General features: G+C 45.4%; 1 protein-coding gene across 2 annotated transcripts in view; it reads right to left on the bottom strand.

Annotated features, from left to right (window-relative positions):
* The window catches only part of LOC147683309 (nuclear body protein SP140-like protein), a 768,218-nt gene that overhangs the window by 422,059 nt on the left and 320,428 nt on the right, over positions 1–25,731 (bottom strand). For both annotated transcript variants that reach the window (XM_086943760.1, XM_086943761.1), the window contains exon 6: positions 14,928–15,067. In XM_086943760.1, the coding sequence (XP_086799886.1) occupies positions 14,928–15,067 (140 nt within the window). The remainder of the gene's footprint in view (positions 1–14,927; positions 15,068–25,731) is intronic.

Here is a 25,731-nt window from a genome sequence, read left to right as displayed (position 1 = left end):
TGTTGGCTCTCTTCAGCTCTATTCCTTTCTCGCTTACTTCATGGCCTAAGTAGGTAACTGACTGCACCCCTAATTTGCACTTTGTCCACTCTGCGGTGAGTTCGTTTTCTTGTAATGTGCGTAGCACGGTGTGCAGTTTCTCGTTGTGCTCCTGTTTGGATTTCCCCATTACGAGGATATCATCCTGGAAAAATTTAACTCCCTCCACCTTTCGAAAGAGTCTGTGCATCAACTTTTGAAACACGGCAGCCGCCGACGCCAATCCAAACGGCATTCTCACAAATTTGTAACACCTAAACGGTGTTATGAAGGATGTGAGGTGGCTGCTGGAGGGATGGAGTTTTACCTGATGGTAGGCTGACGACAAGTCCACCGTCGAGAACCACTTAATCCCTTTTGTCTTGGCCAGCATCTCATTTATGCGTGGGAGTGGAAATTTGTCAATTAGGATGTTTTTGTTAAGTTCCCTGAGGTCTACACACAGCCTCACTTTCCCATTTGGCTTTTGAGCTACCAGCAAGGGTGACAGCCATTCTGCGCTCTCGATGGCCTGTATTACTACACTTTTCTCCAATCTGTCAAGTTCCTCCTGTACTGCCTCTCTGCTGCGGAAGGGAATGTTTCGTACTTTGTGTACGACCGGTTTCAGCGCCAAGAAACCGCTCAGGTGTATGTTGCGCTCATTAAATATTTTAAACTTAAACTTAAACTTTTTGCTCCTTCTCTCAACCGTATCATGTGCTTGAACTTAGCCAATTCTCCTATCTGTCTGCTGAACACTTTCGGGTACTCTCTGTGCCAGGCTTCATCCTCGCGTCCTTTCTCCATTTTCATCAGCGACACTTTTTCTATACCTCCTGGATTCAGCTGGATCCCCAGTGCACCTTGATCTTTCCAGCTAAGCACTGCTGGTCCCTTCTCCGCTATGTACAGTTTGCAGTTGGCTTGGCTTCCCTCGAACTCGAACAGTAAAGGGCAATAGCCCAGCATGGGTATTCTCTGTCCGGTGTAGGTGACCGGTCTCACATCCATTGGGCGCAGTGTTTCCTTTATTTTCGCCCCGAACTTTTCTTCCCACACTTGTCTTTGAATAATCGTGATGGGGCTCCCGAGTCTGCTATTATTTCAATTGGCACTCCTCCGATGTGCATGTTGAGCCTGGGTTTGTCTGACTCTTTACAACCCACGTCCAGGACTTGGGCATCGATGTAGAGGACTTCCCCCAGGTCTTCTTCTTCCGCCTGTGTTTCTTCTTCTTCTTGTCCGCTTTGCTCTATGTATTTGACTGTGGCCCTCTTGGGTTTCCGACGGCACACGTTCTCGTAGTGCCCAAATACTCAGCAGAATGCACACTTCGCCCTAAAAGCCGGGCACACCTTGTCGTTGCACAGGTGCGATGCACTTCCACATCTGTAGCAGCTTGGTCTATCACCCCTTACTGCCTTCGGGTTTGTCCCCCCAGTCTGTTGGCCTCTTCTGATGTCTTGGCCTTTGGGTGGTTCCCATTGCCTGGTTTTGTTTCCTCTGTTGTGCATCATGACTTTACAGACTGTCTGCGTGCCTCCTGTGTCCTTTCTGGCTGCTTGTGCACATTGTTTGGACATCTTAGCTTTCTTCACCAATGCCCATACCTCCTTCAGGGGAGCGTCGCCATTAACCCATAGTTTTTCCTGAACATGTGTGCTCGATGTGTGCATTATGATTTGGTCCCTTACCAGCTCATCGTGGAGGGTGCCACATTTACACGTCAGTGCCAACTTTTGCAGTGCCGCCACGTACTCATCGACCGTCTCTCCGCTTTCCTGTTTTCTCTGAAAAAATTTGTGTCTGTCGATAGCCACACACACTACCGGCCTGTAGTGCGCATCCAGGTCTTCCAGTGCATGCCTGAATACATCTGTGTCGGTCGCGTCCCTCGGACCTTTGACTATGGTGTCGTACACTCTCAGCCTCTCTGGGCCTAGATTGTGTAATAATATCTTCCTTCTCCTCGGGCTCGTGTACGCCACTTCACTCTCCTCCTCTAGTGCCTCCAGATAATTCAGGAAGTATCGCCTCCAATCCTCCCAGGGCATCGCGGGTTCACCCCTCTTTGGAAGGAAGGGCACCATATGGGTGAGGGATGTGGACGGTGTCGCCATTCTTCCGTTGCCCCTCGGGCCTACCTGAGCGGGAGCAGCATTGTTGGGTGGACTGCCTGGTGCCTGTCTTTCGTCTCCGTCCCCTACGCTGTTTTCCCTGCTGTCTGCGCCACCTGTTGCTCCCTCTGTTGTTGGGTTCGTCCTCGGTCTGCCCCTTTCTCCTCTGTCTGGCCCTTCACCTCGCACCTGCTGATTCGCCAGCGTGCCGTGACTCGAGGGGTGGTCAGGCGCCAGGTTGTGCTTCCCTCTCCTGATCGCTTGTCTTGCCGGGTTCGCCGCGTAGACCTTTCTCAGCGCGATGCACCTTCACTTCCCGCGCTTCCCGCCTCCGTTTACCTGCTGGTCGGTTGGTTTTGTAGCGTTGCGGGTACTGCCCTGTAGTTCGGCAATAGTGACGTCTCTCGCCCTCTGCCGCGCTCCGGGGTCTTCGCCTGAGCTCCACTTTCTAATTCCTTCATATGCACTCGTTCCTTCGTTTCAATCTACTTTCTTTTCAATCTTTCGTTTTTTTTTTCCTGCTAAGATCTGGCTTTGATCCCTCCTCGTTGCCATTGTAGGAACCCTCATTCGCCAAGAAAAACTAGGAGCCAGGCTTATGTTTGAAGCGTGCTTTATTCCCCCGGAGCACCGGGGCTACGTGACTCTCCTGAGCCGGCCGGCGCCACACAAAATGGCTGCCTTCCGGTTCCTGTTGTCGACTTCCGGTTCCGGCTCTGGTTGCGGACAACTAGACCGTTACCACAGCGACGTAATATATGTTGTTGGAGGTTCGTAATATTACTGTTTCATAAAGCCAGATATGGGAAATTTCTTTCAGTCGTTTTTGTGATTTATGGAGTCTTCTCTTAGCTTCATTATGGGGGGATATTGTCTGCTGCATGAATTATAACGTAGTTTCGGGGGTTTCATAGCATACTGAAAATATTTCAAGTGCTGGAATTGTTCATATTCTGTGTTCAAGAGAATGTTGGATTCCATTCCCCAGACCTGCAGGGGAGCACCTTTGTGCAATTATATTACCAACACAGGGTGTTTACCAGAATTGACTAACTGTACGTTTTCCAGGGCGATAAATGTAGCTTTAAGAGAGTTCATGCCATTTTAGTATCTCCAAAAAGCAGCTCCCTGCTTTTCCATAAGTTTTTTTTAAATTATTATTCATTACATCTCCTAGGGCTAGGCACTCCACTCCCTTTCTGTGCTTTTTATTCCTTCGGAATATTCACATCGGGACATTGAAACATGCTCAAAATGTTGAAGAAGTCTTGACCTGTAGTAGATGATGCTTCTTAAGGCGTTTGTTGCTACGTGGTATATATTAGTAGCACTGTTCCGGACTCACAGGGCCTCGAGTGGAGTTCACTGTTCTGTCCGAAAGGAGATACTGGGACCGAGCTTACAACACTGGCCAATACCTCCCAGTATAATAACAGGAATTCCAAGTCCCTTTCACCCCTCCCCCCTGAAAGGGGACTACTAATACATGGACCTGGTAATGCCGAGTCCAACTGCGCATGTTTTTCTCCCTTCCACACGAAAGGCTTGTTTTTTTGCCGGAGGGAGGCTAGGGGAAGCAGGGGAGCCGAAATCCTTTCATTTCAGAGTTAAGGTTTCCAGGTCCCGTGTCTTCAGGGCCAGAGTTATCAGATCCTGTGCGGGAGAAACCGACGATTCCGGCCCTGGAACGCTCGAACACATGTAGTTGCCCTGAATCTGCTCATGTAAGGGAACTTGTGCCCGGTTACAAGCAATTGAGATGTGAGAAGCCAAGCAGATGTAATGGCCACCAAAAAAAGAACATTAGAAAACAGAAGCTGAATGGGAGTAGACTCCGAAGGATCAATAAGCAGTTCCTGGTACCTTCAAAAGCCATTAAAAGATACCACAAAGGAGTCCATGTCTTGCTCACAGTATGAGACGAAGCAAAACCCCCAAGGAGTCAACATAAAATCAGAATCTGCCACTCATGCCTGTCTGGCACAAGGATGGGGTGAGGCTAGAAGGATACATTATTACTTGTGACGCTCTGTCTGTCAAGGAACTCTATTAAGTCCTCTGGTAGATGGATTCTTTCTTCGTTCAGTGAGAGTTCGAATCTTGGGGTATATAATGCTTCCTTACCAATTTATCTGTGGTGCATCTTTGTTCTTGTCCTCACAGTTTACTATCCTGTGTGTAATATTTTTTAAATAAACAGCGGCAAAGCAGTCAGTAGGTGACTATGGGAAGAGCTTAAAAACGGATAATTTGCTGACATCATAGGCAATACTCACAACTAATATACAAAAAAATTGATCATGCGTTTGTAAATAAGCCAGAACCGTCGCTCCAGTACTCGCTGGATAGGTCAACTGTATATCTACCCATAAGTGGTACAACTGATTTAGTCAATCCTATCCTTGAACATCCTGTCCCAAAAATGCTTTTCAAGGGGGCAGATCTGGAACACATTCTGCCCCTTAGTTAGAACTCAAACCAAGCCCATTGAGCACAGTGGATCATCAAAATGTGCACTGTGCAGCCACCCTCATCTTTTCGTCCTTAACTTCTGAATTTTTATCAGTTCTTCCCTCCAGAGCAGCACTGTCCCATGCACTCTAAAGGAAGTCATTATCACACCTTTGTTACAAAACACAAATATTGGTACATCAAAGCTGTCCAATTATAAGTCCATTGTGGGATTGCCCATCATTATTGCAGGAAGCAGCTACTATTCAGCTTGAGGAGCACCTACAAAAGCATCAGCTCTGGACATGGCTCTGTCATGCTTAACTCCTGGCCTTGGAATTGAACTGGCCTCCTCGAGTTGGTAGATTCCAAATATAGGTGACCTAACCCTTCCTGGAACTCTTCCCTCACTTTGACTTAATGGACTACGAGGTGATTTTGCTGCTGCTGGCTTAGGTGGGTGGACAGCAGAACCCAGGCTTGCGTTGTTTCACTTGGTCCTGTCAGAGTCTTACCAGGCAGGGAACGGAGATGTGGGGTCCCATAAGGCTTGTCCCTCTCACCAGTATTGTTTAACGTGTACATCCGGCCTACTAAATTTGATCAGACAACCAGAAATTATGTTTATTTTATGCAGACAACACACAGCTCCTGATCAAAGTAATTGGAGAAGGATACATTATTAAAATCCCAAAGAGTGTCTAGCTTAGATTGGATATTGGATGAACTCCACCTGGCTTCAGCTAAATAGGGCAAAAAACTGAGTTTATATTTTTTTTACCTCAAAAGCGAGCTATCTAACTCCGGGTTCTGGTGGCACGTCCCTCATCTACATGGCCCAGCACTATTCCAGGTAAGAAATTTGACAGTAAAATTACACAACAAAGTGTTTATGAAAATCAGGTTAGAGAAGTGGTACATACCATTTTCTTCCAGGCCTCTCTTCTGTAGAAGATCTTTGATGTTATCCGCCCTCAATATTGGTCAATTGAGGTCAGCATTCTAGTCAATTCAAGGCCAGATTATGCAAAATTCCTCTAAGGGTCTGATTACGAGTTTAGGTGTTTGTATCACACATGACAAATAACGATACCCCACGGTACGTTATTTATGGTATGTGATAAATAACACCTTTTACAAATTTATAAGGAATAACTAACATGCAGGTTTTGTTGTTTAACTCACCACAATTTGCATGGTACGATCAATGCCATACTATTTTTAATTTACCAACAGTTGAGGTATTTAATGCATCAATAATTAGTGGATGCATTAACTACAGCCAAACTCATAATTCCGACCCATGCTTAGTCAGGGATTTACGCATGGGTCTGAATTAACTGACCCACTCGTAATCAGGCCCTACTTAGGGATCCCGGCGTATTTCATTCACAAATTATAAGTGAGCCAAAATGCAGGAGTCATGTTTGCCCTAGGTGTCCCCTAGTTTTCCTATCTCCTTGGCACACTAATCCCAACATTGCCGTGTAGTAATGAAAGGAGCCTCAGGCATTTAATACACCTTACTCTGTTAAATCTCTAAACAGAATGCCCAACTTCTTTTCCCAACCTCCCACCAATTCTCTGTCAATCTAAAGACGGCACTCTGGGTAGTGCGGCAAAGCAAATGGCTTTAACTTAATCAAAGGCAAGACCTATTGCATTTTCAATGCTTGTTATATGTATGGGAGTCCCCCTAATTATGCCCCCTTTGTTTTAGGTTTTTTATCAATGATAACATTTAACATGTCATGAGTGATTTAATATGTAAGGCCATACGCAGTCCATGAAGGGGGCATTGCTTATAATTAGTTCACCAAACCATAAATGGAGTATTTCAGCATGTTTCTGGGTTATTTAACGTTAGATCATATCATTATAACACATAACTATAATGGCACTTTAACCGTTGGTTTTATTGACTACATATATATAACAATACTTTACCTACACATAATGTTACATGTGCCATAGAGAATTTAGAAAAGAAACCATACTTAGTGAAGTTTTGTCCCATGTCAGAAGGTGGAGGAGAGCTTAAAAGTCGAAACTCCCTACAGCTTGAAGTACCTTGGTTCAAATCCTGTCTTGCACAAAAATGCTTCTATTTTTGGTGCAGTGACCTTAGTTAAGAATTGTATGTCCCTTGATACCGAAAATAATCCCACCTTGCTAGTTTAGAAAAAACCTCCCTCCTTCCTTTGAACTGCATGTGTCTACTCCCTGACAAGACATGAACATTCTGCTACTCAAGGTTTACCCAGTCACTATTTTGTCTACTTATCATGATCTGAGAAATCTATCGACTCCAGTTATCAAACATTCCTTTTTCTGGATGTTATCTTGTCTTCTCTAATTTTCTGAGTTTTTTGTGACGTTATATAATGTTGTGTTTGATGAAGGTGGGCTACAGTCAATGCACAAATACTTAAAGCAAAAAAAGCAAGCGGAATGAATTTTGCTACTCATGTGACGTGATTTTGCTTCAGACCTACTCCCATCCATCAGATTTGAAAACTGGTGAAAATTTTTTACACCATTTACTTTCTTATGGCAGCAAAGGTAATGTGACTACAGTTAGTGCTATGGTTGCCCTAGTGCTAATACTACTTGCTCCATTTTCCATTACACAAGTAGTGGAAATGGTATACAGATTTGCGCTGTTTTTGTTTTGGGTATTTTTTTGCACTAGTTCAAAATTACTTTAAAAAGTCACAAGGGGTTCTTAAACATGATGCACCCTTTGAACTAAAGACACCTACCTCCTTCAGGGCAATATCTGGATCCCTGGGAGTTTTAAATACTGCTCCAGACTTGATATCCTCTACATCAGGGGTCTCCAAACCGGTCCTGGAGGGCCGGATCCATGCAGATTTTTAAAATTACTACATGTATCTCAATGGGGATATCCAAAAAATCGGGCATGGATCCGGCCCTCCAGGACCGGTTTGGAGACCCGTGCTCTACATACTAGTCTACCCCATATCAATGAACACTGTCATCGAGGTTTGATTCCCATCACAAGTCCTACTCTAGCAGGCCTCCCTACCTGAGGACAGGAACTAGTGCCAAAAGGTTCTGATTCCAGGCTAGAGTTCTACTGTCTACCTTTCTTTTGACTCAGGAAATCTTACACGTGTAAGGATAATGACTCGAGCATGCCTTAAGGCAAAATTAATTGCTAAGTGTCTATGAAGTCAATAAAACGTCGTTGGTGATTCAATTTGTATTTGGTTTTAATTCAACCAATAGTATTAATCATATTACGTCATATGATGCATAATTCCTTAGATGACTATCAGGTAGGAGCGATGAAAACACAACATTGGTAATATGTAATCACTTCACAATTTTGAAAGAAACCCCAATGCATTTAGAGCTGCAGCTCTTCTTCAAGGGAAACATTTCTAGAAGGAAAATAAAGTAGAAAATATGTATAACAAGAGTCCCGGGGGGGGATGAATCTAAATAATTTCAGTCCTGGGCCTGCACGTGATCTAACTGTCTGCTGACGCAAACGCTGTCAGTGAAGGGTGAAAAGGAAGGTGTAACCTTGATATTGTGCAGTGTTGAATGAAAAAAGGAGAAAAAAGAAGAAGAGTCTGCACAAGAGACGGCGGTGTAGCCAGTTTACTTGCTTTAGGCACACTCGAGTGCGGTCCTGTCGTCAAGCATAATAGTAGTACTGTAGTGAACAAAATACGGAAAGTACTGATAACAGCCGGTGACCGGAAAAGTGCTCATGCTTTCATGTAAGCCAGTACTGGCTTGTGATTGTGATGACAAAGAGAGATAACGTAGTCGCGTAGTCGTGCTTGAACGCCACAGCGGCAGGCTAGGCATGCACTTCCCGTAACGTGTAGCAGAGAATAAGTGGATACGAACGCGGTGCAATGTCTGTGACAAACGGGTGAAGCGTTTACCGTAACATAGTAGCGGTGAACTGTGCTCAATGCGCTCCATGGATACGATCGCGAGTAGTGGGTGAAAAGCCCGGAAGGACGCGACATGGCGTTAAAACAAGAGTGGTCATAGAAAGAGGACTGCGGGTACGGTGTGAGCACGGAAAAAAACAATAAAGTTACATTCAAGTTCGATGCCATTAAACATCGTAGGACACTCAGTGAATAAATCTGAAAAACCATACAGGATACACAATAATAAAAATTGAGTGAAGATGAGAAGCTTGCTGTAGAAAAATTACTGATGCAAAAATACTGGTGCAAAAAAGGGCATAAGCATATAAGAAAAGTCTTAGAAAAATAAAGAGAATAGAAAGGAACCTAGAACATAAAACAGGTATACACAAAGGGAAAATGGTGACCGGGGGAGTAAGAGGGATACAAGTGCGAAAAAACAAGTGAAAAGTGGGAATGACTGGTGAGATGTGCAAAAACAGATGTTGTAGGGACAGAGGGAAATCAGAACAGGGTGACACGGTACAAGTCCAGTATGTTAAAGGAAACCACTAAATTCTAGTCTCTCATTGAGACACATCGGGTGTAAAGAGTTCAGCTTGTGCAACCAATACATTTCACGTAGTAAAATAATTTTTTTATGGTCTCTGCCTTCAGTTTTCTTGACAACCTCCAATATCAGGAACCGAATTTGGCTGACATTATGGGCATGTTTAACGTAGTGTGCTGCTACTCATGATTTAAGATTTTTCATCCGGATGTTACTGCGATGTTCAATGAGTCGAACCTTAATTTTCAGCTTAGTTTTACCTACATATGGTAGGCCGCACGGGCATTTGAGTAGATAAACAACATTAGTGGTGTCACACGTGGCGTTCACCGGAAGGTGGATAGTAGTTCCTTGTGTGGGGTGCAATAACGTGGTGCCAGTTATGATACTGTTGCAATTGCCACAGTTATGGCACGGAACTGTGCCTTTATATGTAGTAGGGATGATGTTGCATAGTTTCAGCATTTTTTGAATGCTTTTGATCGTTGGTAAGCGAAGATGGGTTTCTTCAAGCTCATTTGGTGGAAACTTGTAAAATGCAGACAATTGTTTCGGTCGGTAGGCTTGGTGTTAATTGAGGTCTTGTGATCGACAATTCTAATGGCAACATCTAAAATAGATATTTGTGATGGACTGATGGTATAAGTAAAATGAATTCTTTCATTGACTTGATTGAGGTGGCCAATGGCTGTGGTCAGCTCTATTTCTGAACCAGTCCATATTAGGAAAATGTCGTCAATGTATCAGTAATAAACTTGTAGATGTTCTTGCCAATCTGGGTTCGTCAGAATTGATGGGTTTCATATTGGTGCATTAACAAATTAGCATACGTAGGGGCGGCGCAATTACCCATGGCTACTCCCGAAAGTTGAGTGAAAAATTGAAGTGAGCATTTGAAATAGCTGTGATGCAGAGTAAATTGCATTCGTTCCATAAGGAAAACTTGTAGATCTAGTGGTTTTTGTGTGTTTAACAGGGAATATTCCATGGCTTGTAATCCAAGATTGTGAGGAATGGATGTATATAATGAGTTAACATCAATAGTGCAGAGGAAAACTGATTGATTGGGATCAATCACGATGTTACTGATTTTCATAAGAAAATCTGTAGTATCTTGAATGTAACTGGGCATGCTTGTGACACTGGCTTGTAAATGTTTGCCGAAGTGCCAATCGGCTTGTGAATGAAGTTACGAGTACTCACAATTGGTCTGAATGAGGGTCTTAAGGCGTGTTTATGGATTTTTGGGACCATATAAAGATATGGAATTTGAGGATGATCTTTAAGCAGAAAGGTTTTGTCACGTTCCGAGATGGTTCCCAAAAGTACAGCCCGGTCAATAAGAGTTTGAAGAACGTCTTTGAATTCCTTGGTAGGCTCAGAATTAATTTCCATGTATAGTGCAATGTCGTGTAAATGAGCGGTAACACTGTCTTTGTAATAGCTGGTATCGAGGATGACGAGAGCGCCACCCTTGTCAGCCTTGCAAATTGTGATATCGTCGTTGGCTGCCAACTATGCTAAGGCTTGTTGTTCATGCTTAGACAAATTGGATTTACGGTGTTGGTGATTTTGGAAAATGGTGTGTAGGTCTTTTTCAACCAAAACTTTGAAAGTATCAAGAATCTTGTGAATTACTGGTGCAAGAAAATAACTTTTAGGTCTTATGTCCATAAGAGTGCTGGTGTCTTCTCAAGTTTGTGATTCACATATGTTGTGAAAAAGTGCTTAAATCTAAGAGATCTCATAAATTTGTAGAAACAAACTTGGGTGTCCAATTCATTTGAATGATAGGTAGGGACGAACAAAATACCCTTTTGTAATACTTTGGCTTGAACAGCGCTGATGTTTGCTTTGTAAATATTGATGACTAAGTTTTGTGACTCCTTGTCGATTTTGCCACTGATTGTTGAGTGTCTTTTGAACTGCGTCCTCCTGGATCGCCAATTTGGTTGGTGCCTTGTCCTAAAAAAGACAAGGTAGCTGTTGTCGAGTGTGTGGAGGATGAAGTGGTGGGTTGGCTGTCCGTTTGTCAAGGAATCTGGTGCTGTGTGTCCCGTGGGGGACCAGTGCAAGATGAATCATCTGATGAAGAGGTTTCGCCTTCTGTTGATCTATTGTAATGGGATCGTTGATGTCTTCTGGCGGCGTAGATCTCGGCCCAATTATAGACTACGCCGAGTTTGTAGTCCTTTGTGTCTCTTTTGAACTTTCCTAATTTTCTTTAATTGATTTCCTTCGTGTATCTGTCTAACTGAGTGTTGATGTCTTCCAATGTTTTGTTCAACTCTTCAGATGTCAACTCGCTGCTTAGTTCTTGCTTTAGTTGGCTCACTTCGTTTTCAAGTTCCTCAAGCATTTTGGAAAGTTCCTCGACTATTAAAAGGATCAAGTCGAGGGAACATTTGTTTAAAATTCCATACCATTTTTCGGTGAATCGTGAGTTGTTTTTAAAGAGGGTAGATTTCAGTGGAATGGGTAACCCCCTGGGAATTCTCTGGACTTTGTGGTATCTGATGAGGGTGCTTGCGTGCAACCGCTGATTGATTTCTCTCTTGGCTGCGTACAGAAGCTGTCGGATATTGGATTGCACTGATCCTGTGCTGGATGAGATGCATTTGGGCTCTTGGATAAGCGGATACATTTGGTTTGTATCCTCTGTAGAAAATTCAAATGTATCGGCCTTGTTGCCTGTCAAATTTGTAATGTCAGTATATGACATGATTCCTTTGTGGGTGCAGTGCGGTGTGGACAGAAGCAACTTGGAAAAAAGAAATGAAAACTTCTGCACTCCTTATTTTTCAATGAAAATTATTCTCAGTTCATCTGGTTAGGGTGCTCGAGGTGATCACCTTCTGACCTTTGAGGTGTAAATCGTAAACCTCCGGAAACCTTACGCGTGTAAGGATAATGACTCGAGCACACCTTAAGGCAAAATTAATTGCTAAGTGTCTATGAAGTCAATAAAACGTTGTTGGTGATTCAATTTGTATTTAGTTTTAATTCAACCAATAGTATTAATCATATTACGTCATATGATGCATAATTCCTTAGATGACTTTATCAGGTAGGAGCAATGAAAACACAATATTGGTAATATGCAATCACTTCACAATTTTGAAAGAAACCCCAATGCATTTCGAGCCGCAGCTCTTCTTCAGGGGAAATATTTCTAGAAGGAAAACAAAGTAGAAAATATGTATAACAAGAGTCCCGGGGGGAATGCATCTAAATAATTTCAGTCCTGGGCATGCACGTGATCTAACTGTCTGCTGACGCAAACGTGGTCAGTGAAGGGTGAAAAGGAAGGTGTAACCTTGGTATTGTGAAGCACGCAAGAAGGCTGTCATTGCTTTAGTAATGTCCAGACTGGACTATTGCAATGCCCTTTATTTGGGCATTAATAAAGGCCTTATTCAGTGGCTACAGATGGTGCAGAATGCCGCGGCCAGGCTGGTATTGAACCTTCCTAGACATCATTCAGTCACGGCCTCCATCAAGCTTTTGCATTGGCTTCCGATGGACCGTAGGATTATTTTTAGGATCCTATGCCTGACTCATGAAGCCTTTTATGACTCTGGCTCAGAGGGCATCAAGTCGATTGTTCATCATTATGCTCCTGTATGATCGCTCCGGTCCTCGGATAAAAACCTACTCACTTCTCCCAGGTTTAAGAAGGTTAAATGAGGTGGTAGAGCCTTCTCCACAGTTGCGCCCAAACTGTGGAATTCCCTTCCAGAAGAACTTTCTAGTCAGGTCTCCCTTTTGCTTTTTCGTAAAACCTTAAAGAACTGGCTTTTTCTAGATTCTTTAGTTTGAGCATGTTCTCTCTCCCAGCTTTTCATGATGTTTTGCATTCAGCGCCTTGACGCCCTTGGGCTAAGTTCGCACTCTACAAATGTAATATTAATTCATTCATTCACCTGTCCTGATCAAAACAAAGGTCACAGTCCAGATTTGTGCAACACATTTTGAAAGTTCACTTACAGTGGAGATAAGATCCTTTCCTCAAATTAACTAAGTTGCATTTATCATCTGTCTTGGAAACCTCTAGATTCGCTAGAATGCTGGTGATGAGGTCACCAAGGTAATAGTTGCTAATCTAATTAGTCCAAACAACTACAAAACTGCATAATCCTATTAGTTATCTAGGTATTTGGGTCTCAAATGAATTTACACAACCCTTCATACTTAACATTTAATTGAGTTACCAAGATTCTCAATAGTTGGCATAATTTACCTTTAACTATAATTGGAAGAGTGGCATTGATAAAAATGATGGTACTTCCATTATTTATTTTTGTTTCCACAAATGTTCTTATCAAAATTCCTCCCACTTATTTTACTGAAATAGATCAATTAGTTCGGAAATTTATTTGGAGAGGGAAGAAACCACGGACGAAATTAACAATATTGCAACTGCGACCAGAAGAAGGTGGCTTGGGGTTACCAAGACGCTCTCTTGGACTGGTGTGGACATGCATTATCAGCACCAGATTATGGCCCTAACTTTTATCTATATCAAATTGTATTAGAAAAAAATACAGATCTAAAATATTTTATTAAAATCCCTAAAAGCTACCAATATAAGACTCCCAGCATCATCCATGATAGACTCCATCGATTAAAAGAGGAGTATCAATTCACACCACTACACCCAGAAACTAAATTGCTACACTGTAGGGAATTAGGAGATGCAATTGATACACAGACATTGAATAACTGGGTTTCTGTCAAATTAAAGATTTTAGATTTACAAGCAGAGGTGAAATCTTGGGGACAAATTAGACAAGATAAAATAGAAGAAGTCCCGACCCTAATATTCTCCTATCTTCTTCAAGCCTAGTTAAGAAATTGCGGCTCCTGGGGGCTCCACTTTCCGAAGCCATCACCTATGCGTTGGACATCAAACAAATGGCAGGGATCGGAAACTGGTACCATATCTTGCAGCAACACATATATGATTACTTAGTCACAAACCCTCTTCTAAATATACAGGAGACTATGGGCTGTCATATTGAGGCAACCCAATGGCAGGACTATAATAAATGGTCCTCCAAGGCCATTCGCAGGCACATTATAAAAGAATGTAATTTTTCTCAAAATAGTAATTATACTATACCCCCACTCAGCTGCACAAATTGTTCCCAGAAACATCATCAGATTGTCCTAGATGTAATCATTCAAGAGGGGACTAGTTGCATATGTGTTTCTCCTGCCTGAAATTGACTGTCTACTGGACTAGGGTCTTTCAGTCGATTAGTCAACAACTCAAATGCAGCATAGACCCCAATCCTACGGTAATTTTATTTGGGATCTCTAACACTACTTGAACGGTGCTACAACAACAATTTGTGTTCAATGCTTCATTAATAGCTAGATCTTTGATCCTACAAAATTGGAAATCATTGGATCCACAAAAACATGCACAATAGGTAATCAAAAGGAGAAACCTGAAAGAAAGAGAAAAACTTTATTCCCTAGGGATAGGGGCTATCTGGAAATTTGCACAAATATGGGGAGCAGAATAAAACCAATAGAGGCAGGTACTACAAAATAACATAAATGAAGAAATAGATGTTGAAAACTGGTCGCAGCTATAAGAATTCACAACCTAGTCAGTGAGTTTCTATGATCTATTTATTACATTGTATTTATATTAGTACCCAGCCATAGCTGTCCATCCCCAAATATTAATGAATTATATTTTACATGATGACTATTAATAGCATTTGAATTATGAACTATCATGATATTATACTTCTTCTTTAATTTTCTTTTCCTTTCTGTTTCTGGGGAAAAATGTTTTGTGATTATATATAGAATGGTCAGTGATTTATGCAATAAATATAGCTTTAAAAAACTACAAACCTGCAATAATTTTTCTAGTGTGTATGTGTCACTATAAATGCTCTTCTTCCAGTTTTTGCTGGTTTTGCGACCTCCAAAGGCTTGGAACTCATTTGGATTGAACCACCGTCCTTCAGATAAAATACATGGCATGCCGGCCCCTGTAAAATACACAAAGAATGCTCATGTCACACATCAAATGGAGAGTCACATTCTTTTGCATGACAAACCTTATTAAAGGCTTTCAATTCTCTTGAACGTACACAATTTGGGTCAAGATAAGGGACTCGTAATGCTGATCTAGATCACCAAATGTAATTCTGCTGCTAAAGATGGACATGATGAACTGATATTAATCACTGAAAATTTAGATCTGATGAAAGGGTACCCAAATGTGTTCCTTGGCATCAACCATAGATGCTTCTTTTAAAACAGAATTGAGTTCAAAGGGGATGGATTATATGTTGCCCTTGGGGTGAAGCCTCATTCACTATTAAATACAGATGAGAAATCAGTAACAGATATGGTCCACTTCTCTGAAAAGGAGTCTCTCAAGTGGCTGAATATTTCCAAGAGAAGAAGTGATGTTCTGGTTTGAATTTTGAATAGGTGTCCATTGTGGTAAAGGCCATTCTAGGTTTGCGTTGGTAATAGATGGAATGATATTACAGCCAGTAAAGAGCTATATTGATGTCAAAATAACTTCTGCTGGGCCCTTTTCCTGGATAAACAAAGGGCTACCTTATAAGTAGAGTTGGGCATTGAAGGGTTTATTTGCTCTTTCTATGAATATGAATACAGCAGCCAGACATCCACAGGTTTTAAACTGTTTGAAGGCAATATTGAAACATCTATCTATATTACATGGCAGTGAAGTAAACTCAGAATTTAACAAGGTGACTACTGAAAAGTCCCAAAAAACGTACTATTACCAAATGGTTGTTAGAAATAGCTACAGCAATATATTGAAGATTGGCAGGAGGTACAATGACAATTTGCTTTACTTCCCTCAATTAAAGATTGTTGAAGAGGAAAATTTGAGTTAAATGTGCCATAAGTGGATTTCCAGGAATTTACCACAACTTTTCAGTTTGAAGTAAGGTGTTATTACCACTTCACAAAACACACAAATTCCACTAAAATGGTCAGGCAATTCTCGTTTGTTAGCATCAGCACAAAGCGGATGCTAATTGTATATCTTTAAGTGTGAAAGCACTATTTCTGCATGTTAATACCAATAAAAAAGGTATTCATAGTATTATAGTAATTACCTGTTGAAGTAACACCAAGATCGAATCGTGGCACTGATGGTGGCTTGTCAAAACAAACAAGTGAGGGGGCATGGACAAGATGGCGAACGGGTGAGACGTGTCCCGTTCTTCTCCCCGCTCCTGAGTGTCATTGCAGCCAAGTTTTGCGCCCTTTGCCCCTCCAAGACGAGCGGAACCCGAATCAAATGACGGAGCGGACCCGGGGGGGTCCTAGAGACAGTGTGCCTTGGCCCCGAGATTGCCTCACCAGCTCGAGGAATTGCAGACCGGCAGGAGCGCGGCGCGAACAAAATGGCGGCGTCTCTGTGGCTGGCCGAGTGACCGGGCCTGTCGCGGTTGCCGCCGGAGATAATTGTACATGTGCTAGCTTGCAGAGAAGTGTGATTCCCGTGCAGTGCCGTGGAGCCTGAGACTAGACATCAGCCTGTGAGGTGAAGGGCTGAGTGCCGGTGCTGCCGCCTGCTGCAGGGGTCCCCCCTTGGAGGTGGCGGCTGGGAGGAGCGGGACACCGCTGGCCAGGCGCTGCGGATTGTCGGTGACGCTGAGGCCATTGCTAGCACAACGTGAGAGGCAGGCTGCTGGGCCCATCTGTGCCCTGGAGTGTGGAGGAAACTATGAGTGGCTGCCCACCGGTGATTAGCACAAGGAACGCACCAGGTGAGTGGGCCCCGGGTGTCGGGAGGGCCCCGCCGGGGCCACGGAGGCCAGCGGTCGGCCTCGCACCCCTCAGCCCTTGGGGCAGCATCTGGATGCTGGGATGGACCCTGGAGGTGGTGCATCTCGGCATCTGGAGGCCGGAAGGCCTGCACAACTGCGGCTGGGCCTTGAGTTGGTGGTGAAGAGGACTGGAGTCTGCCTAGCGCCGGGGACTCGGGCCTGGGGAGGCCAGCAACTGGTTAGAGCCCAGCGGGTGTAGGGTGGGGTGCGCGTCGCGAGGCCCAGCCGGAACGCCCCAAAGTGTAACCGCCCTGCCAACGACGGCCTAAATGGGGTGACCGCTCCTGTAACGAACATGGCAGCGGGCAGGGGCAGAAAGGACAGGTCTCTTAAGAACATGCTGACAAAGGTCCTGCAGCCTGGCAGGGGAATGGAGGGGCCTCCCCGCGAGACCACCCAGGAGTGGAGAGTGACCCCCTGGATGCCCCAGTTACCCGTGCTTTTCTGGAGACACTCTTTGGCACCCTCCACGAAGATTTCTGCACACTGAAGGGTGACATCGCCCGTGAGATCAAAAAGGTGTGAAGAGATGTTGATGCGGTGGGCGAACGCGTTGCCACGCTTGAGGACTAGGATAAAGCTCAGTCGGGGGAGGTAGAACACTTGCAGCAGGAGGTTCTCCTGCTTAAGGAACAACAGATTGATCTTCAGTCCCATGCTGAAGACTTGGAAAATCGTTCCCGCCGAAATAACATCAACATCAATGGAGTGCCATCTCAGGCAGAGGGGTCAGACGTCGCTACCTACCTTCAAGGCCTCCTCCGGTTTGTCCTGGGTGAGTCCGAGAACTTTGAGGGTAGGGGTATGGGGGACTGAAAGCCCTGCCACGATACAGGTCATGGAAAACAAATTTTTAAAGCGCGTATTATTAATTCCATCGGGTTCATCAAATAGTTTCTGTCATGACGAAATGGGAATGAGTTATGTGAGTGACATCATTCGTCTCTCGCCTTTATTATTATGGGGCAAAATATGGCTATCTGAGGACCTCCAGCTTTCCAGAGATATTCTCCAAGACTGTAAGAGCCTTGATAATGCAAAGCAGATCCCTTGGTTGTCATATGTCAGTGACATGTTACATAAAATAGGTCTGGGTCATGTTTATGACAATCCTGAAAATATCCAGGGAGACATTAAAGCCCAAATTAAAACAAGTTACTGGAAATCTTCACACTCACTATGTTTGGTTAGGCCAACAGGATGTGTGGTTAAACTACAGCACAAGTTTTATTTAACTTTTACAACCAACGTGCAATGGCGGTTTTATCTTACAAGGTTCAGGCTAAACATTCTTCACTTTCTTTTTGCCTTTCCTAAACAAGGGGGTTGGTGCGAGAGGCTGCCCCCTTGTCCTTGTAATAACAGAGTTAGTCAGAGACAACATGTATGGTGCTCTGACTAACTCTGTTGTCCTCTTTTGTTCTTTATATAAGGAACCAAGGACCAGATTTATCAAGCCCATTTTGAAGGGGCGGCAACCATGTAATTATAAAGAAGGTTATGACTACTTGTTATCGTTATCATCTTCTGGAGTATGTTGCGCCATGTTAAACTTTATACGAGTGTCACTCCAGATTAGGAAACGATATGGCTAACCTGGCCTTAGACCTGTACATTGTTGTGGGAACCTGTATTTACTTGTTGCTGTATGATGGCCATTCAATTATAAATATTCTGTGTAATAATACTTGCTGACTTAAGGTGATTAGTATGGGTTCTATTGTCTGTATGTTTCATCCTGATAAATGATCTGTGGAATGTATCAACTTATGTTTTAATTTTCTTAATGTGTAATTTTCGATGGTTCATTTTAAAATTAAAATTGTAATAATGTTTTGTAATTTAAAATGTACACTTTTATGATTCTCTGTTTGAATCGAATAAAGTTTTTGAACCGACTTTGAGATGTGTATTGACAGGGCCCATCAAGTGGGGCTCCAGTGGCGGGCGCCGGCACCCCCACCTGACATTTTAGCTTACCTGCCGGACTTCCGCCTGAAAGAGCGCAATCTGTGCACGGCTAGGGACAAACAGCCTCTCTCGTGTACCAGGATCACCAGGTAGCCCTCAACCAAGACTTAGCCCTGATAACTCTTCAGAAGCGGAGAAACTTTAAGGTGGCCATGGCGTATCTTCAGAGTCAGAGAGTGCCATACTCATGGGGACACCCCTTCCGGCTCATCTTCAAGTGGCAGGGTAAACTCTGCCAATCTTGCTCGCTACGGACACCTGTCAGATCTTGGGCATTGAGTTTCCGCAACTGGAGGATGCCACTCCAGCACAAAGGCAGGCCCCCCGGGAACGATTGCCGAAGGTAAAGGGGAGGCGAAGCACAGAGCGAGCATTGAAACCAGACCCGTTGGTGATGTCACTGGAGAGACAGGCAGTGCTGGAGTCTCTCTCTAAAGGGTCACTTCCACATCATGAAGGGACAGCTAAGTAGTTCATAAGCGGCTGGGATGGGTGTGGACAAACAACTCAGTGGGCGGGAGGACCACTACGGATGGCCGCACAAAGACTCTCTACTGGGACTTTACCACGGACTCGCATGAGGGGTTAGCGAGCCCTGGACAATATGGGACTGGGGAGGGGATTGAGGTTGAGGTTAGGGAGGGAGAGGGAGGGGGAGGGGGTCTCAGGGGCTGGGACTGTTGCGATGTTGCTTTTTGGTACACTAAGGGGGGTGGTTGGCTACATGTTGGGGATGGGGGATGGGGTCCGGTTGATAGGATGTTCAAAGGCACACCGCTTTGGCTGCTTGAGGCGTTTTACCATGCAAACTCACATATTTCCACGCTGGGGGGCGGGGGCTTCCCCATGAGGAGAACCACAGGTCTCAGGAGGCTTGCGAGTGTCAACTATTGTCAAGGATCATGGCTGCTAAAGACGTGAAGATACTAACACTCAATGTTAAAGGGCTCAACAACCCAGTTAAAAAGCGAGCAGTCCTGTCATACCTAGAGCAAACAGGGGCCGACATCTGTCTCCTGCAGGAGACCCACCTTCTAGCAAAATACCACCACAGGATGCGATCCAGGGCGTTCACCCACAAATACTTTTCCTCCACAGGGGACAAAAAAGCTGGGGTGGCCATACTTGTATCCCATCGTTGCAGGGGGATGGTGAAGGAGAAAGTAGCAGAAATCAAAGGGAGACCCCTGGCCTATAATATACAATTTGGGCCCCACCTCTTAGTGATTGGCTCCATATATGTCCCAAATGCAGGGCAAGAGAGTTTCCTACAGACAGCGCTTACGGATGCAATGGCTCCCCAGAATCGCATGACTTTGATAGGGAGGACCTAAACTTGGTAATGGACTCGAGTAAAGGATAGATCCCATACCTCCTACTTCCAAAGGGGGGAAATGTCACGGGGGAAGGAATTGCTGCGCAAGATGGGCTTGAGCGATCTTTGGAGGGAGGCACACCAGACTTCCACCCAATACACATTTTTCTCTCATGCCCATAAATCATACAAGCGCTTAGATAATTTCCTGGGCACAAGGGATCTCAGAGGGGTAGTGAAGGAAGAGAGCATCGAGCCAACTGCCCTTTCAGACCATGATGTGCTGACAGTACCTATAACGCTACCAATTGCCCCACGCCCAACGGGCTGTTGGAAACTCAGGGAAACCATGCTCCATAAGAAAACTGTAGAGCAACAACTCACTAACTGCATACAGGACTATCTAGTCTTCAATAACTCCCCAGACGTAGCAGTGATGACTTTATGGGAAGCGTTGAAGACGGTGGCACAAGGGGAGCTGATAGCGATAGCAGCGGCTGACAACAAGGAACACAAGGAGTTTTGAGAGGCCCTGTCTGCTCAAGTGAAGGAATTGGAAAGGGTCCACCGTAGGACGGGGGCTTCCAGAGTGTGGAGACAACTCAAGGCTGCACAAGCTCAACTAGCAGGGATCGACCTGGATAGGGCTGAATACATGGCGGTCAAGCTAAAACACTAATTCTACATCATTGGCAACCGTACAGGCAGCCTCTTGGCCAATAGACTTAGGGCACTGAGGCAACAGACTCAAGTGACCTCACTGCGGGGAGAAGATCAAGAGGAAGTCACAGGGGATAATGACATAGCCCAGACCTCCGGGACTACTATAGGAAGCTATATACCGCTGATGCTTCCTCTGACCAGAGCTCCCTAGAATATCTTCAATCGGTCACTATGTCTACTCTCACTCCGGACCAGGCGGTAATTCAAGATGCCCCCATCCGGATAGAGGAAGTAATCACAGCGATATCGCGCCTCATCCTGCTCAAATCCCACGGACCGGATGGATTCCCGGCCCTGTACTATAAGAAAGTTTGTAACATCCTGGCCCCGCTTTTGGTAAGACTGTTCAATTTCTTTGGTAAGGAGAATCCAATCCCGACCACAATGCTCGAGGCGGCAGTGGTGGTCCTGCGGAAGCCCGGTAAGGATAGGCTGCAATATGGCTCATATCGCCCCATATCACTACTCAATGTGGACTTTAAGATATTCACACGAATACTCGCCACTTGTCTGGGCCCCTACATGCTCAACCTGATAGAACCAGATCAAGCCGTGTTCATTCAATCTCGCCAATGAGGGGACAATACCAAGAGGATACTACATCTCATTGACAAAGCTCACCAAACGCGAATGGACACGCTATTGCTGACGTAGACTCTGAAAAAGCATTCAACCGAGTCGATTGGCGGTTCCTGGGCCATACACTGACTAAATTTGGACTCAGGGAGACGTTCCGGGAGTGGGTCGGATGCTGCTACAACAGCCTCCATCAGGTTACATGCCACCTCCTCGCGACCGTTTGCGATCCAGAGGGGAACCTGGCAGGGATGCCCCCTGTCTTCCTTAATATTTGCCTTGTATATCGAACCTCTTGTGCAGCGGGTCAGGGACAATCCCACTATTCAAGGGATCCCATTCGGAGGGGAAACACACCCGATCAGCCTCTACGCCGATGATGTAATAGCGGCGCTGGTGAACCCGAGTGTCTTGCTTCTGGCCTTTTTGACGGAACTTGATATCTTTGGCAAAGTATCCGGCTACTGAGTTAATGTGGGGAAATCACTCATCCTCAACCTGAACCCGGAGTCATTGCTGACTCACTCACATGACAACTCCTTGTATGGCATCCGCAAGGAGGCCTCCATACCGTACCTAGGATTAGACTTGGTAGCAACTGTGCATCAGACGGTTCAGCTAAACTATTCCAAGCTAGTGAGATGAGTGAGGCAGGACGTGGGCGCCTGGTGTAAACACCACCTTTCTCTACTAGGCAGGGTAGTGACGGTCAAGATGTCGCTTCTCCCAAGGGCTCTCTTCTTGTTTCAGACTTTACCGGCACTGACGCCCCCTGGGGTGATTGCCTTGATGCAGTGAGACAATAACCAGTTCATTTGGGCTGGGGCTCGACCCCCGCATGAGCAAGGCGTTAGGCCGGTCGGAACAGGGTGGGCTGGGGATTCCCAGCCTCCTCAGCTACCATAAGGCGACCCAGCTGAGGTACCTGGTGGAATGGGCAAGGCCAGAATCCAAAAAAAGATGGGTATTTCAAGACTGAGCCCTAGCAGGCATCCCTCTCTGGAGATTCCTTTCCTTAAAAAAAGCTCAGCGCCCACGCAGCTTGATGAGATATCCCATCACTAAATCGGTGATATCGGTTTGGGATGGAGTAGCGGTTGCCAGTAAACTTACTACCTTCCCACCCCCCCTGACGCCACTCTTTGGGAAGAGCGAGTTTACCCCAGGCTGGTCCGACAACGCATATGGGGCCTGGCAGGACACATCGTGCCGATCGGTGGGTCATCTTTTTGACCGCTCTGGTGTCATCTCATTCCCCCAGACGAAGCAGGAGTATGGGATTCCTGAAACAGAACGTTTCCGTTATCTGCAATTGCGGCATTGGGTACACCAGCCAGGGGGGAGAGCGGAGGGAGGTCGTCGACTGACCAAATATGAAAGGTGGCTTCTCACTAAGACTAACGATAAGGGCCTGATTTCAGAACTGTATGACATGCTCCGTCACTGCCCATGCCCACATCGAGCAAGCAGCACTTGGTGAGGGAATTAGGGGGCAACCTCACGCAGGGGGACTGGGAAGGCATCTATTAAAAGGCCAAACATACAGCCAAGAATGTAGCTAGCATAGAAACCGCCATGAAAATCGCCACTTATTGGTACCTTACACCAGTGCGCCTCCACAAAGGCAACCCGCAGAGGAGCCCTGCCTGCTCGCGTGGCTGTGGTAATGACAGTACGCTCCTACACATTCTGTGGGACTGCCTGAGGCACTCATCCTACTGGAATATGATCCTCGACACTGTAGATAACCTATATGACAGACAAATCCAGAGACTTCGGTTTTACGTCATTCTAGGTCTTCCCGACCCTATCACGTATCCACTCAAAAGCATGAGGGGACGGCAAATGGGTATGGCACTCGGGGCAGCGCTGCAAAACATATTGTCTCAATGGGATTCCCCCACTTCACCTACACACATTGGTTGGCTGCATAGGCTTTGGTATATCCTGGGGATGGAGTACATCTTGGCCACCCTGAACAACTCCTCGGCTTCCTTCCAGAAAGTGTGGAGCCCCTTCATAATACTGCTCTCGTCAGAATTCCACGAGATCACACAGCCCAAATATCTACGAGTGCTGCGTCTCTCAAATCTTTGGCACAACGCACCATCTTCCCCAACTGCTTAATGCACGAAACCAAGCGTGCAGGAATGAGATGCGCTTCAGGAGCACAGGACGTTACCGGACGGGAGGGGGTTGTTGTTTCGGGTGTTTTATGAGGGTACATCTTCTAAAGTGGTAATCTATTCATCGTGGATCACATGGCTATTGACTCTTATTTTTACCAATTGTGTCATAGCCGATGGAGCAGAGGGGCTTCCTTGAGCGTGGTCCGAAAGAGCAGTGGAGTACCTCAGTCTTAGAGCTATTAAACTGGAGAGAGTTGTTTTTCAACCAGTCGGCAGTGGCAGTCATACAGCGGTGGAAGGTCTCTGTAGACACAGCATCTTCTCCTTCAAGTGAGAAAATGAGCTGGGTGTCGTCGGCATAGTTAATCACTGAGATGCCAAAGGATTTGATCAGATTGATCAGGGGGCAGAGGTACAGGTTGAACAAGATAGGGCTGATCGCTGACCCCTGAGGGACACCCTGTCCCACTCTCCTAATGCCTGATCGAAAAGGGGGTAAAGCCACCATCTGGTGTCTGTTCTGAAGATAGGAAATCAGCCAATCTCGTGCCAATCCTGCTACCTCGGCCTCCACTAGCCTGTTGATAAAAATGGAGTGGCTGACCGTGTCGAACGCGGCCGACATGTCGAGCAGCACTAAAAAGGCTGCTAGACCATTGTCGACCCGTGATCGAAGGGTGTCCAACACGACCACCAGCGCCGACTCCATACCGTGAGCCGGCCGGAAGCCGAACTGGGCCACATCCAGACAGGTGTTACTTTCCAAAAAGCTGGATAGTGACGGGGTCACAAGATTTTCCATGATCTTGACTGGAAAAGGAAGCAACGAGATTGGCCGATAGTTGGACAGACAGGTGGGGTCAAGAGTGGGTGTCTTTAGGAGAGGGGAGAACACTGCTAGCTTCCAGCTGTCTGGGACCGTGGCAGTGCTAAAAGACTGATGGCAGATGGAATATAAAGGTTGGAAGAGTTTCTCCTGGAAAGATTTCCAATGTTTGTGGGGGAGTGGATCAAGAGGGGAGCCAGAAGACACCCCACTTGCTAATGCACAGAACTCATCGAACGGGGGGAGCGTAAAACTCTCCAGCTGCCGGTGAGCTGCCTGTTCTTCCAACTCGGCTAAAGTGGGGGATAATACAGGGACGGCCAAGGGCTGAGGGCAAGGATTGCCTGGAGTAGAGAGACCACTCAGAATATTAGCAATTTTATCCTCGAATGCTTTTGCTAGGGAGTCGCAAAGAGATTGTGAGGCCCACTAACAACCTGTTAGGAACCGGCGCTCAAACATCGTTTTGTTTACCTTACGATCGCTCCCCCACAGTGCAAAGGAAATTTCACAACATGGCAGGACCTAGCATGATACAGAATGGAAACAACACATTCTCTATTCAATATCCCTCGAATCTATCGAAAAATGCCTCTAAAACCTTCAACCACAATTTGTTCAGAAAAAACCCAGATACCCTGTTCCTCGATCCCTCCTTTAATGCCAAAAGAGGCATTTTGCTCAATAACCTCATATTCTTCACAGGAAAAATAGCAAAATGTCAATTGGCCTTCGCCAAGCTATTAAATGCCCAGGAACATAAAAATATTCCCTACGGAACTAGGATTACGACGGCACCCACGCAAAACCTTAGAGCTACACTGAACATAATGTCCTACAAAAATGGCACCGTGCTCATTCAAGCAGCTAACAAGGACCTAGAACTATTCAATAAATACTTCTTCACCCTTAAAACACACACCATCACCACAGGCAGCGTCGTTCAGAACCTAACCACTACTACCACCCCTTCATCTCTTGATGATCAAAGACCCCGTACCCAACTTAGGACTGGTGAAAGTAGCATTAACAATTATCATCAGCTCTGTATTTATAAAAAACAATCCATCATCCCATCCCTCGTACCCCAGGGCCTTTCTTCTCCCTCCACCCCCTCAGCTCATCCTGAAGATCAACGACCCCCTACCAGAACTGTGGAAACTAGCATTAACAATTCCCATCAGCTCGGTGCTTTAAAAAGCCAGTCCATCAACCATCCCAGGGTACCTCAGAACCCAACTTCTCCCTCCACCCTAACAGCACCTCTGGAAGATCTACGACCCTTGCCTCAACCTAG

Source organism: Lissotriton vulgaris, chromosome 11 (genome assembly GCF_964263255.1).
Source record: "Lissotriton vulgaris chromosome 11, aLisVul1.2, whole genome shotgun sequence".
Taxonomy (NCBI): Eukaryota; Metazoa; Chordata; class Amphibia; order Caudata; family Salamandridae; genus Lissotriton; species Lissotriton vulgaris.
Note: the sequence above shows the minus strand (reverse complement) of the source record. Positions and strands in the feature narration are given on the sequence as shown.